At 43.0% G+C, this 12,500-nt stretch overlaps 2 protein-coding genes across 6 annotated transcripts in view; one reads left to right on the forward strand and one right to left on the reverse strand.

Moving 5' to 3' along the window:
- Positions 1-9,542, forward strand: part of sorcs2 (sortilin-related VPS10 domain containing receptor 2) — a 214,971-nt gene extending 205,429 nt beyond the window's left edge. The window contains exons 19-28 of one of the 4 annotated variants that reach the window (XM_031585230.2): positions 1-70; positions 503-636; positions 751-874; positions 2,322-2,434; positions 2,724-2,846; positions 3,410-3,509; positions 4,111-4,164; positions 4,817-4,919; positions 5,659-5,879; positions 6,433-9,542. The exon at positions 1-70 is cut by the window's left edge and continues 117 nt beyond it. In XM_031585230.2, coding sequence (XP_031441090.1) covers positions 1-70; positions 503-636; positions 751-874; positions 2,322-2,434; positions 2,724-2,846; positions 3,410-3,509; positions 4,111-4,164; positions 4,817-4,919; positions 5,659-5,879; positions 6,433-6,497 — 1,107 coding nt within the window. In that variant the 3' untranslated portion in view covers positions 6,498-9,542. The remainder of the gene's footprint in view (positions 71-502; positions 637-750; positions 875-2,321; positions 2,435-2,723; positions 2,847-3,409; positions 3,510-4,110; positions 4,165-4,816; positions 4,920-5,658; positions 5,880-6,432) is intronic. The other 3 variants (XM_031585232.2, XM_031585231.1, XM_031585233.2) reach the window with 3 other exon arrangements.
- Positions 9,543-12,453: 2,911 nt separating this feature from the next.
- The window catches only part of afap1 (actin filament associated protein 1), a 75,599-nt gene continuing 75,552 nt past the window's right edge, over positions 12,454-12,500 (reverse strand). For both annotated transcript variants that reach the window (XM_031584960.2, XM_012820425.3), the window contains exon 17: positions 12,454-12,500. This exon is cut by the window's right edge and continues 625 nt beyond it. The gene's annotated coding sequence lies outside the window, so the exon portion shown is untranslated.

Raw genomic sequence — 12,500 nt, forward strand, 5'->3', positions numbered from 1 at the left:
TACCGCGTCACCGTGAGGGCCGAGAACAACGCCGGCCACGACCACGCCACCCTCTACATCCAGGTCACAGGTCAGTGAAGTCATGTGACAGGAGGAGAGAGTGGGAGAGTGAGAGCCATATACAGTATGAACTGCACTGGGGGCAGCTGACTTTAATAGTTTAAAAACACAAATGATTTAGTACTTCTTGCTCAGTTAGTAGACCATGATAGATTATATAAATCCTGTACAGAACGTTGTCATGGATATTAGCCTCTGCTAATTTAAAAGTAGTCAAAAATCTATGTTGACACAAATGTGTCAGTAGTTCTGAGAATTATGTATACCTTTAAGTTATTGCATTAATAAAAATCATTAGACATTTTTACAGTAGGTATGCTACATACATGTTCACGAACAGAGCTGTGGTGATGCACATGATGTCATGATGTCATATATATGATCCCTTTCCATCCCTTGTCAAGACATGTATTGTAATATTTCTGTTTCTTCCTCTTCAAAGCTCCTTTACAGGAAGTGCACCTGGAAGTGGTTCCTATTGCTGGTAAAAACCAGGAAGTGAACCTGACTGCCACGGTGCTTCCTGCAGAGGCTAACCTGACTGTCTTCTACTGGTGGATTGGTGATGACCTGCAGGTACATGAATCACCCTATAAATATCTATCTCTTGTTGTACATACCTATTGTTCTATACGATATAGATGAAGCATTAACCACTAACCATTATTGCTTTTGATGTGATTCCTTCAGCCCAAACTCACCCTGGAGAGGACTCTGCTCACGCGGTTCACCGAGCCTGGTGAGGTGTCCGTCACCGTCCAGGCCTCCAACGGCCGCTCCATGGTGCAGGACACCAAGACCGTGCGTGTGTACGGTAAGAGTCTCACGCGTGGCCAAAAGAGTCCCCTCACCAAACCCACCACACCCAACCAAGAAAAGTAATTTACCTGCTCCCTCTCAAAGATCTGGAAATGGTCCAGAAAGATGCTTAGTAATACAGTGTATGTAAGGAGGGATTTAGATCCATGTATGTGTCATATTTACATACATTCACCGTGTGCACAATCAATGTAGTTTTATTGTATTCAACATCCCATATCAAAAACTATCAATGTTTTTTTCATGTATGATTCAATCCTCAGTTCTATGCTGTGTTCCAAGCCTGTCAGCCTTTATATGAATAACGTTGCAGAAAGCATCACATTACACTTGCGCTCATACAAGACCCCAGCCTGTGTATGACATAGAAACGGCAAAAGCACATGTCTGTCAAAGATAGAAGAGAGAGAGGTAGGGTGGCAGAGAGAGTGACAGTCCTCTCTCGACAACCGAAGCAGTTTTAGAAGCCAACTTGAGTGGACATCAATATTTATGCGTGTCTCGGACCACATAAATATTTATGTGTTGTGGGAACACGCGAAATGCCAGGAATAGAGACTGTCCTCGCAAGCAGACGGGTTCAACCTGAGTGCCTTTTATGTTATTTCGTTTTGTTTTTTCCCCCCTTTTTTCCTCCATGACTTCATTGTTTGCTCTGGAGCGAATCTGTGAAGCGAATTTGTGTCATTGGACCATTGCATAAGTCAGAGACCTCAGACGAATCCCGCGACCCCAGAGCACAGGGGGGGGCTTTGGTTTATTCATGAGCTAAAGTTAGCGTCGCAGCATCGCTCGCTACCCAGCCTCACCCTGCTAGCGCTTGTGTTGTCGAGCGCGGGCTAATGCGCTTCGGGACGGAGTTAGCAGGAGCCGCTGTTTCGCTTCCAGTGTAGAGTGGATGGCAACGGGATTGTAAATAGACTCAGTGAAGCGTGACTAATATGGGGTATTTTTTGTCAGACTTTCTGCGTTGAACTCTTGCGCGAGGTCTTTGCTGAAAGTTTACTCGGGGGGGGGGTCACAGTCACATGAGTGTGTAGTGTGTTTAGCTTTTGATGTGGTCAGACTGCTTTGCTAAGAGAGGTCTTTTAAATGTGCATGTACATTGAGTCACTCCAGAGTCCCCAAGCACTGTGGAACCACTAGAAAGTACTCGAAGTTGAGACAAATTAGAGGGGTTTGAAGTCAGCAGAATGTGAATGATATCCTGAAATAATGATCTAAATTAGATTTAGATCAAATTAGATTATTTGCCCAGAGCTGGAGGACTTTTCCACGCTGACTGGAACTTTCTAAGGTCCTTGGTTTTTCAAAACATGATATCAGTTGGTTTTGTTTGAAGTAACTTAAGCCTAGTTGTTTGTGTGTCTAACATTTTTTTTTTGTAATCTGTCCAAGATGACACGTGTGTGTTTATGCGATATGTCTCTCGGCTGTCTCAGACCATTTCCAGATGATTCCGCTAAGCTTCAGCAAGAACCTGGATCGCTTCAACCCCAACATCCCAGAGTGGAGGGAGGACATTGGCCAGGTGGTCACCAAGATCCTAGCCAAGGTGTGTTATCTATAAAAACACACTCTCTCTTTCGCATTCTCTCTCTCTCTCACACACACACACACACACACACACACACACTCACAAACACACACACACACACACACACAGGTATGTATGTATACACACACTTCACACACCACACACACACAGAAGATTTTGGCCTTGGTTTTAATAAAGTGTCTGAAGGCAATGGCTATTGTTAATGGTGCTATTCAAATTAAAGTTAATTGGACTGACACACTGACCTGCTCTCACACAACCCTGCTCTCACCTTTTGTCTCCCAAGAACACTGGGATTCCGCAAGATTCTCTGGTTACCATGGTGAAACCTGGCCTGCCAACCACAGCAGACCTGTATGTGCTTCCCCCCGAGAGCACGCCAGCCAAGAGGAGTGTGTATGTGGATAAGGTACCAAAACACATGCACACACTACAAACACACACACACACATACAGTATATATATCCTACAGTCAAGATAGAATTACACGATCCTTGTTTTAGGTATAGTTAGGAAAATGGTAGATGTTTCATTTACTTCTTAAAATAAAAACCATACAGTTAATTCACAGCAGTCCCTGGGTTATTTGTCATTTGTTGCAAGTTTAGGTGTGATGGTGGTATTTTAGGTGGAATTAGTGTCTTTCTTTATAGTTCACCTTCATTTTCAGTCCAAGGCTACTTTGGTATATTATAGGTATATTTCATTTCCACCAGAAAGATTAATCAATTAAACAATTGTAATCCTCAACGGGACAAGTTGAAATATTACAAGTTGAAAGATAAAAAATGACGGGCTATTGGTCAGGAGTAATGAATGAATGAATGAATGAATGAATGAAGTAGCGTTAGAGTCTTTCTGACAGAACTTGCATTAAAAGCTTCCATTTCATGAATAGACTGAAAGTTGCTTCAAAAGATGATTTTTTTTCTTCGCTCTCTCTCTCCATCGCTCTCTCTCTGTCACTCTCAGCGTATCTCCACCATAACACAGGTGCTGAACGAGAACAACGTGAGCTTCATAGTGCGGGGAGGCCTTCAGGTGCTGGTATCCCTGGCCGACCCAAATGCAGGTACGTAACTGCAGTCCACACCTTTATGTTATTCACCGGAAATTTTCACAATATTACACATCTGCAAAACACATCTTGAAACTATGTTATGGACATGTTTTAGTGAAGGTCCACACTGTGACAACAGTGCCATTACACATTTATGTGAAGACACTCAACTACTGTGCACATGACAGCGCTCTTATGAACACCTTATGAACTCTTCTGAACATCTTATGAACTCTTATGAACACATTATGAACTCTTATGAACACCTTATGAACTCTTATGAACACATTATGCTACTCACTCACCTTACTGAACACGCATTGTGAACCAGGGAGTATTACTTGGTGAAGTTATGTGTATTTACTCAAGTTATGTGTAGATATGTATGTAGACACATCAGTTATGTGTAGATATGTGTGTAGACACATCAGTTCTGTGCAGATATGTGTGTAGACACATCAGTTATGTGTAGATATGTGTGTAGACACATCAGTTCTGTGTAGATATGTGTGTTGACATATCAGTTCTGTTTGGATATGCAGATTTAGCATAATTTGCATATTTGTGTATGTCCCACCATGATGAGTTATATCCGTCTATCTGTTTAAAACAGTGTCTTTCAAAGGAGTGGTTGCTAATGATTCAACCACGACAGGCGCAGAAATCGGTGCGTTTGAGTGGCTGTAGTGTTTTCTCTCTCTCCGGGCTCCACTCTATAGCTTTACACAGGTTTCGCTCTCAAGCTCTTTACATTTCTCTCTCTGGGCTCCACTCTATAGCCTTACACAGACTTCCCTCTTAAGTTCTTTACATCTCTCTCTCTCTGGGCTCCACTCTATGGCCTTACACAGGCTTCCCTCTCAAGCTCTTTACATCTCTCTCTCTGGGCTCCACTCTATGGCCTTACACAGGCTTCCCTCTCAAGCTCTTTTCTAAGTCTCGCTGTTACAGATGCACTTGCAGGGGCGAATGGTTTAGGCTTGTACACATACCGGTATGTCCCGCGCATCTGCAGGCTTTAACACTTTCCCTGATCTCTTCGCTAATGATTCATCGATTGACTTGCATGCAGCTAGCTTGTGTTGCTATGTTTGCTGTGCGTTTGGTTTGTGTTGAGGATCTTTCTCATGTGTACTTAGTTTAAATGTGAGTGGGTGAATAGATTAGTGGGTAGGTCACTAGATGGTGTTTATGTGTGTTCAGTAACGAATCATGGTTGTATTTTTTTTGTGTGTGTGTATGTGTGTGTGTGTGTGTGTGTGTGTGTGTGTGTGTGTGTGTGTGTGTGTGTGTGTGTGTGTGTGTGTGTGTGTCCTCAGGTTCGCGCTCTGGGGCGGCCAGTCCAGGTGTATGGGCTCTGGCTGTCATTCTTCTTCTCAGCCTGGTGGCCAGTGGAGCCTTCATGCTCTACAAGTTTAAGAGGTGGGTGTTCTGACAGTCAGCAGTCTCTCATGCATGCACACACACGCACACAGACACACACACACACACACACACACACACACACACACACACACACACAGGAGCACACAAACACACAGATACATACACACACACACCCAAATACACACAAGAACACACAAACACACACATACACACAAGAACACTGGACACACACACACACACACACACACACATACACGCAGGAACACAAAAACACAAACACACACACAAGCACATACACACAACAAACAACATACCACCAAGACACAGTCACACACATGCAATACACATGCACACATTCACATAGACACAGTCACACACATGCAACACACATGCATATGCACACATTCACGTTCACGTTCACATTCAGGCATGCAAGGCCACCTTCCATTCACTCCAGTTCTCATCATGTTTCTGTGGAGCAGCTACCACAGCTATTCCCTAGGGCTGTAGTGCATGAATACCAGCATAATAATACCCTTCTATCTGCATCTGGTGCATGTTCTAGATCTCTTGTCTTTATTATTTTGTTTCTATTTAATAATTTATCTCTATGAACAGATATGAATAAGTTAAGAGTTCATGCAGAACATTTTCCATATGAAAGGCATCCACACATACGGAATAAGGCATGTGTCACCATATGAGCATAGAGAAAAAAAATGTGTATTTCTGTAAAATGAAAGTGTGACAGTAACATGACATAGAACCGTAACAGGAAAGACTACAAATCCCATGACCCCCTGCTGAGGACAGAGGAGCGCAGCCTAATACATCCCTGGCTGCATTTCAGAAAGCTGCCCGGCAGGAACGTCTACGCCCAGATGCACAATGAGAAGGAGCAGGAGATGACCAGCCCGGTCAGTCATAGCGAGGACACACAGAACATCATACAGGGCGAGGAGTTCATTGACGACGACCTGGACTCACAGACACTGGGTAATGCACAGATACTGGGACAATGACATTACCACGTCCAGAGCTAGCAAACCAGAATGGGAGCTTTACCCACTCAATGCCCCAAGAAGGGCTGCAGAAGCTCAGGGTTAGAGTTTGCCTCCACCCACGCACAGGCATGCCGGGGCTTCACATCTTCTCCATGTCCTCGTTGTGTTCACTGAGAGATCCAGATGTTTCAGTTTGTAAGAGGAATCAGATTTTGTGAGCATGAACGTGTCTGACTATCAAATGATCCCATAGAAACCAAAGTCAAAAACACAAATATGCTGCAGGTTTTACTTCATTGAATTTAAAGTACCATCCTCGACGTTCATTATTCAATTATAATTATAATTTAGGTAACACTGATCCTAATAGGTTTGTTAATGGATTTTTAATGGGATATTGATATGGCCTTGTAGTTGTGCTTGTCACTACAGTGTATTTGCTAATGAACTTGTCTTATAATTAACAAGGAAGTGTTCTGTGACAGTCCTCCAGCCATTCAACTGACAACGGTTTGTTTTATCTCTTTGTCGTACCTTGTAACCAGGCAACCATTCGGGCGTGGTCCTGAGCATCAACTCCAGAGAGCTGCACAGCTACCTGACCAGCTGATGGGAACCACGGCGGGCGTGGCTTAAAGAGCACTGAGGACTCTGTTGTCTTTTCCTGAAATCCGATTGGTTCCCACCCCTTCTCCCCCACCTTCCACTTTTCCCCCACCGATACAAAGGGGTAAGGGGGGGAAAGGAGGCGCCCTGAACCAGTTTCCGTTCCACCCTTGAACCCAGGGCCTTTCCCTCTCTCTTTCTCTCCCCCCCCCATCACCTCTTGTGTCCCTCTTGTACTCCTCTCCTCCTTGTGGGGGACAGGAGGTGATCTTGATGCCACTCTTTCTCTCACCCCCAACCCCACCCCCCCACGCCCAACCTCACCTCCCCCTTTGGGAGCGTCTGCGTCTCCTCCCAGAAAAAAAAGAGTCTTTGACATTTCCCTGTCCTCGAGCTGTTCAGCATGGCCCAATGGGTGGACCACTGGAGGTCGACTGTGCCACCAAAATGATGTTGCCTGATTGCTTTGCTTTTATTTGTCATTCGTCTTATTTGATGAACTGTTTTTGTTTTGTCCAGGATGTCTTTGTACTTTGCAGTTCTTGTGTTCTCTTGTTATTTTCACTCTGTCTGTTTTCATTTTGTTATTTTTGTCTTTCTCTCTGCCTCTCTTTTTATCTCTCTCTCTCTCTCCCTCTCTATCTGTCTCTCTCTCTCTCTGAACTCTTTGGCTCTCATAATCACCATTAACTGGTTTGTGGGTTTGTGTTTTGTCATGATTTGGGTTAGGTTAGGGTTTCTTACAACGGCGAGTAGCCACTGGAGGAGCAGGTCCTTGCCGGGGGGGGGAATCTTAGCCAAAGCCTAGCTAGCAGGTGTTATGCTAACTCACTGTGGTCCTATCCGAGCACAAACAGGTGTCTTCTGAGTCTGTGGAGGCTATCACACAGGAACACACAGGGCAATCCCTCCGTCTAACAGATGCAGGTTTATCCTTCCCTTTATGTCTCTTTCTGTCTTCCTCTCTCCCCTCTCTCTGTCTTCAAGAGGTAATGTTAGGCCTGTAGTTTTGACATGACATGAAATGCTCTCGCCACTTTATATCCGAACATAATCTAGCTCCTTGTCTACAAATGCAATAATTCAGATGGTCACTTTCACTGAGGGGGGAACTGCTCCCTGCAGCACTGTGGCAAAGGCGTAAGTGTCTCTTATCAGCCACAAGATGGCGTCATCGTGCCATTTTAAATTGTGCGGTGACGGGCCGTCGTCAGCAAATACTGTACTGCGCCCTGGCTATGGGTTGAAAGTGCAGTCGTTGTAATGAACGTAGAACTTCATTCTTATCTGACCATTGTATCCCTTTTTCATAGTTTATGATTAAGTGTCTTCATGAGGCTAATATTTTGTACAATTACAGATTAGTACCAGCAGGAAGATCATGTTGTAGTCATTTAGCAATACCATGCTAAGCCACCAGTCTAAATTGATGAATATTCCTCTGGCCGTTTTGTTCACTCCTATTTATTTTCCCAGCGTGGATATTGGTTATTTCACATGCCGGAGCTCTATTCGACTTAACATCTACTTCCTCAAACAAACAGTGTTAGTGTTGACTTTTTCTCCTCTTTCGTCTTTTCTTTTACTTCCTTCCATCCCAGAGCACAGATGTTGCTGCTGTACTAGGGGCCTATATTAGGCTGAGCAGAACATGGAGAGGTTCCCTTTAGTCTGTCTCGTGTATATAGCCTAATGCGTGTAAATATATTAATAAGAATAATTCTGAACAACCACAGAAAAAAAAAAACTCAGACTGACTGTACATATCTGATCACACAGCGTAAATGTAATTTCACGTTAATACCAAAAGGTGCACATGTTTTAGGGATGCCCAGCACCAATGAAACACGACGGATGCCCATCACCAAATGAAACACTACGGATACACTCACATTTAGTCACAAACACATAGTTACACATCTTTTCACTTCTGTTTTCTTTCGTGTGCCGGTGAATAAGACCTTCGAATGGTACAGTTGATCTTTAGCTTCACTATGTTTATCACTGTACAGGCCCTACACAGTAGCGTAGGCTATGTCGCTGACGTCTCTGACAGACACTCCTGTGCACTTAACGGAGAAGTTATTTACCGTTTCTTATTGTGTGAAGAAGACATTTTCTACATTATTTGCTGTAATTACTGAATCTTTTATTGAAACGACACTGCTTTGTCAGTGAAATTATGACTGATGTGAGTAACTCCGCTCTTCAACTGACTGTGGGCAAGTCAGGACATTGGTTGAGGACACTGCAGACTTGGAGGGGGCGGCCATTTTGGCTCTGTTGAGAGATTTACTCAGGATAAGAGAGTGTCAGTTGCAGTAGCCAGTTTTTTATCAGAGAAGTGAGAAGTCTCTATGTATGGTGGGTGGATCTGAAGGGGGCAGTGTTTCGATGGTCTTGACAGGGGTACTTGGAAAAGGTACACATCTATTGGGGGTCATCAGTGACCCAAGTTCAGGCATAGAAGGATTTCATTTACTACATAAAACATTACAAAAACTAAAAAAAGCATTATTCTAATATCTGATTATTTGAAAATGTGTATTTTGATTTGTATTTGTTGACCACACTGCAGGTTCAAAACTGGTATTTTCTTTTCTCGTAGTTCATCTCTTTTTGTATTTGTATATGCACATGTTAGGCTTGTTCTTAGTTTTTTACTTAAAGTGGTGTGCTGTCTGTGGTCTTCACCTCCTGTCACTCTAAAGATGGTGTGTGTGGGTGTGTGTGTGCGTGTGCGTGTGTTGGGGGTGGGAGGGAAACCACAAGAGTCGGACATTTTGTGAAGAGACGGTCACTGTTGCTGTCACAAAACACCCACCATGTGATGATGACTGCACAGATATTTTATTGATGCTGTTTTACTCGTTTTCTGAATTTGTTTTTGATTACTTGTTTTGGTTTGTAAATGTTTCTATGAAGAATCCTGCCATGGATACGCTTAGTGCACTTAACCAGTGTTCCGGATTGAGACACCTTCATAACTGTATTGGTTTGTTCTAATAATGATTTGATTGGTTCAATAAAGACTTAACATTCTTCTGGACACCCCCGTTGTCTCTTGTCTGTGGTGTAGAGATGGGGTGAGACTGGGTAGATGACCTTTGCCCCATGAATCTGTTTCAATAAGACATGATCCAAGTAGGCCTCCACCTCAGCCAAATGGTTTCATTTAGAATATCTAGTTCTCATAGTAATCCAAAGTGTCACCTTAACACTTGGGTCAGAGAGCAAATGAAAGTGTGAGTGGCAGCCATGAATTATAGAATGGGAGGGAGAGGAAGGGGCAGCTATCTTAGAGAAAGCTTACAGTACAGTACCTCACAGCTCAGTTCAGCATACCAAACAGCCTAGTTACATTTGGAAGGCTTAAGATGTAGATAATTATGATTTAGTCCCACACAGCTAAATGGATTATTTTTGTGTTTTTACTGTTTTATTGGAATAAAGACTGGAATAATGATGTATGTATTCAAGAGACATCCCCTTTCATGACCACTCCTCCATTATAAACACCAGCAATAGACCTATGGAAGACGATACAAAATGGAGCAGGACTACTGTTTAAGCAAGTTTATTATTTTTTGTATGTACAGCTGTTAGTCACCAAAGTGGTGAAAGTCATTCAGAGAAGTACACTGGAGTAGAAAAAAAAACAGAAAAGTTTTTTTTAAGGTGCAAAAAAACAAACATGGTCGCTTAACATCTACCTGAACTCGACAACTCCCACAAAACTATTTACATAGTGTTCACATTTTCTGACTGTCTTCTGCTCGTTGCAAGGGGAGAGGGAAAGATTAGCAACAAGAGATCATTTGTTCATTCTTGTCTGTACATGACACAACATTTCAAATCTTTTTTTTTTTTTTTTCAACTTTCCCCACTTTCAGAAAAGGTGGCCAATCCAGTGAAAACAGTTGCTGTCAACTGCTTGGAACTTCTCAAACATCCCTCCACAAAAGTTCATTCATGGTTCAAGAGGGAAAAGCTCTACAATTACGTTGTTAACTAAGCAAGTCCTTTTTGTCAAATTGTTTTTCCCCCCATATAGTATTTCCTCTGTTCAGATAAAGACACAGCATGTGTTGGCAAATATGATTATTCTGTTTGCATGAGGAAACCAGGACAGTCGATTGCTTGACATGCAATCCAATGAATCCAACTTCAGTCCAAGACGGAGCCGACGAAAGTGACTCTGATTCCCTGCTTTGACCTCTAGGTGACCCCTAAAGTGACCTCTCCTCTCCCCGCACAGTAACCAGTTCGAGGGCCTTACTGTCGAGCCACCATGACCTTGATCACTGAAATCCATGGAAACGAGTTAGGAAATAAAATCAAATATTTACACACAGCGATAACTCCAGCAAAACTGCCTTATTTGTGGCTTTTGTTTTATTAGTACAACATAAAGCCTCAAATCAAATGCTGACCTTTTTTTAACTGCTCCAAGAAGTAACCATGTATGGGAAAAGACCAGCCTCAAAAAAATAAAATAAAACTTTTACAAAATAAAACATACAAGCCTGCTGGCAGTAGTCTATTAATCTGTCAATTCGCATTTCCAAGGAAAGCACCATATTACGCATACTCTGTAATCGTGGGTAGATTAGGGAAAAGTACAGTACGACCATTCCCACTACGCACACAGACGGGCATAAATCGTCGACATGCCGCGTCTGGACCTTAACCATACAGTAGCCATTGAGCGGACCAGGTCCGAACCCAGAAACGGGGCACAGCTTGAGTTGGGACGGGAGGTTTTTTCTTGGAACATGGTAATGCAGTCCAAAGTGCTCCAGGCAGTGTTTCTATTTCTGACAGTGTATTGATGATGGTTGGAAATGTTTACGAGGCGCACGAGAAAAAAAAAAAGAAATTCACCACATGCTCTGATCACAAGGCTACTTCTTTAGCACCGCTATTTAACAGCTGGACAGAGACACATGCACTTAAGGGGAGGGGAAGATCTGACCAACAGAGCGGCGTCGGAAAAATGAGAAACTTTTTTTTTACTTTTCCAGTGGAGTCGGCCAACAGACCGTGAGCCACACCCTTGGCCTGAGCCGGTCCTCTGCTCGGACCGGACCGCTGTTGTCATAGAAACCTAATTCTCGAACTTTCCTCTTGGTCTGGCAAGATGAGGATCGTTCTCAGACAAGACAGGCCACTCTAGTGAGGGTATGACTGGAGTCTGAGTCGTAGCTCCAAAGAGCCCAGGTGGTCTTTACTCCTTTACTAAAAGGCAGTGAACAGGCACAAGTGCAGCACACTCCTATTTATGGTGTTTACACTATAAAGGGATAAAGGTTAAGGCCATCCATGTTGGTAAAATTTCAGAATAGTTCCCACATTACAAACTAAATAAATGCATACAGTGTCATTTGAAATCGTGTAGATTCATCTAGAGAAACATACTCGTTCAAAGTTAAAATGGGTAGAAATCTGAATATCAAGGTTGCACATTTTTGCCTCAGGTTTGCAGCAATGTAGTGGCGATGCGGGGTCAGAATGCAAGAATATTTTGTTTGGCTGATCTTTTAACATACGGTTTGCATCTCTAAATACTTCATGTACTATTGATTAGCCTGCTGTGTAATAACAAAAATGTTCAAATCAATTGTCAGGAAACAAAATGCAATGTAATGTAAAAGTAAAACAATATGGGGTCAGTTGACTATTGACTGTTTCATGTCAATACCTTATGTCTTTAAACAGCAGGTTTCTATCAAATCTTTTGCTAAATAATGACCGTAGCGCCAAAATACAGTGGGTGTGTTTGTGGGATTCTCACTGAGTGAGCAATTGTGAAATTTTGCTAAATGGTGGCATTACCCTTTATGATACAATGCTAGTAAAAACAAGCACCAGTTACTCAATTTTGGCTGTTTGTACCAAGTGCCCCCCCCCCCCCCGCCTTCACACACACACACACACACACACACACACACACACACACACACACACACACAAAGAGACACACACAAGAGCACACAAACACACACAC

This window comes from Clupea harengus, chromosome 18 (genome assembly GCF_900700415.2).
Source record: "Clupea harengus chromosome 18, Ch_v2.0.2, whole genome shotgun sequence".
NCBI classification, from domain to species: domain Eukaryota; kingdom Metazoa; phylum Chordata; class Actinopteri; order Clupeiformes; family Clupeidae; genus Clupea; species Clupea harengus.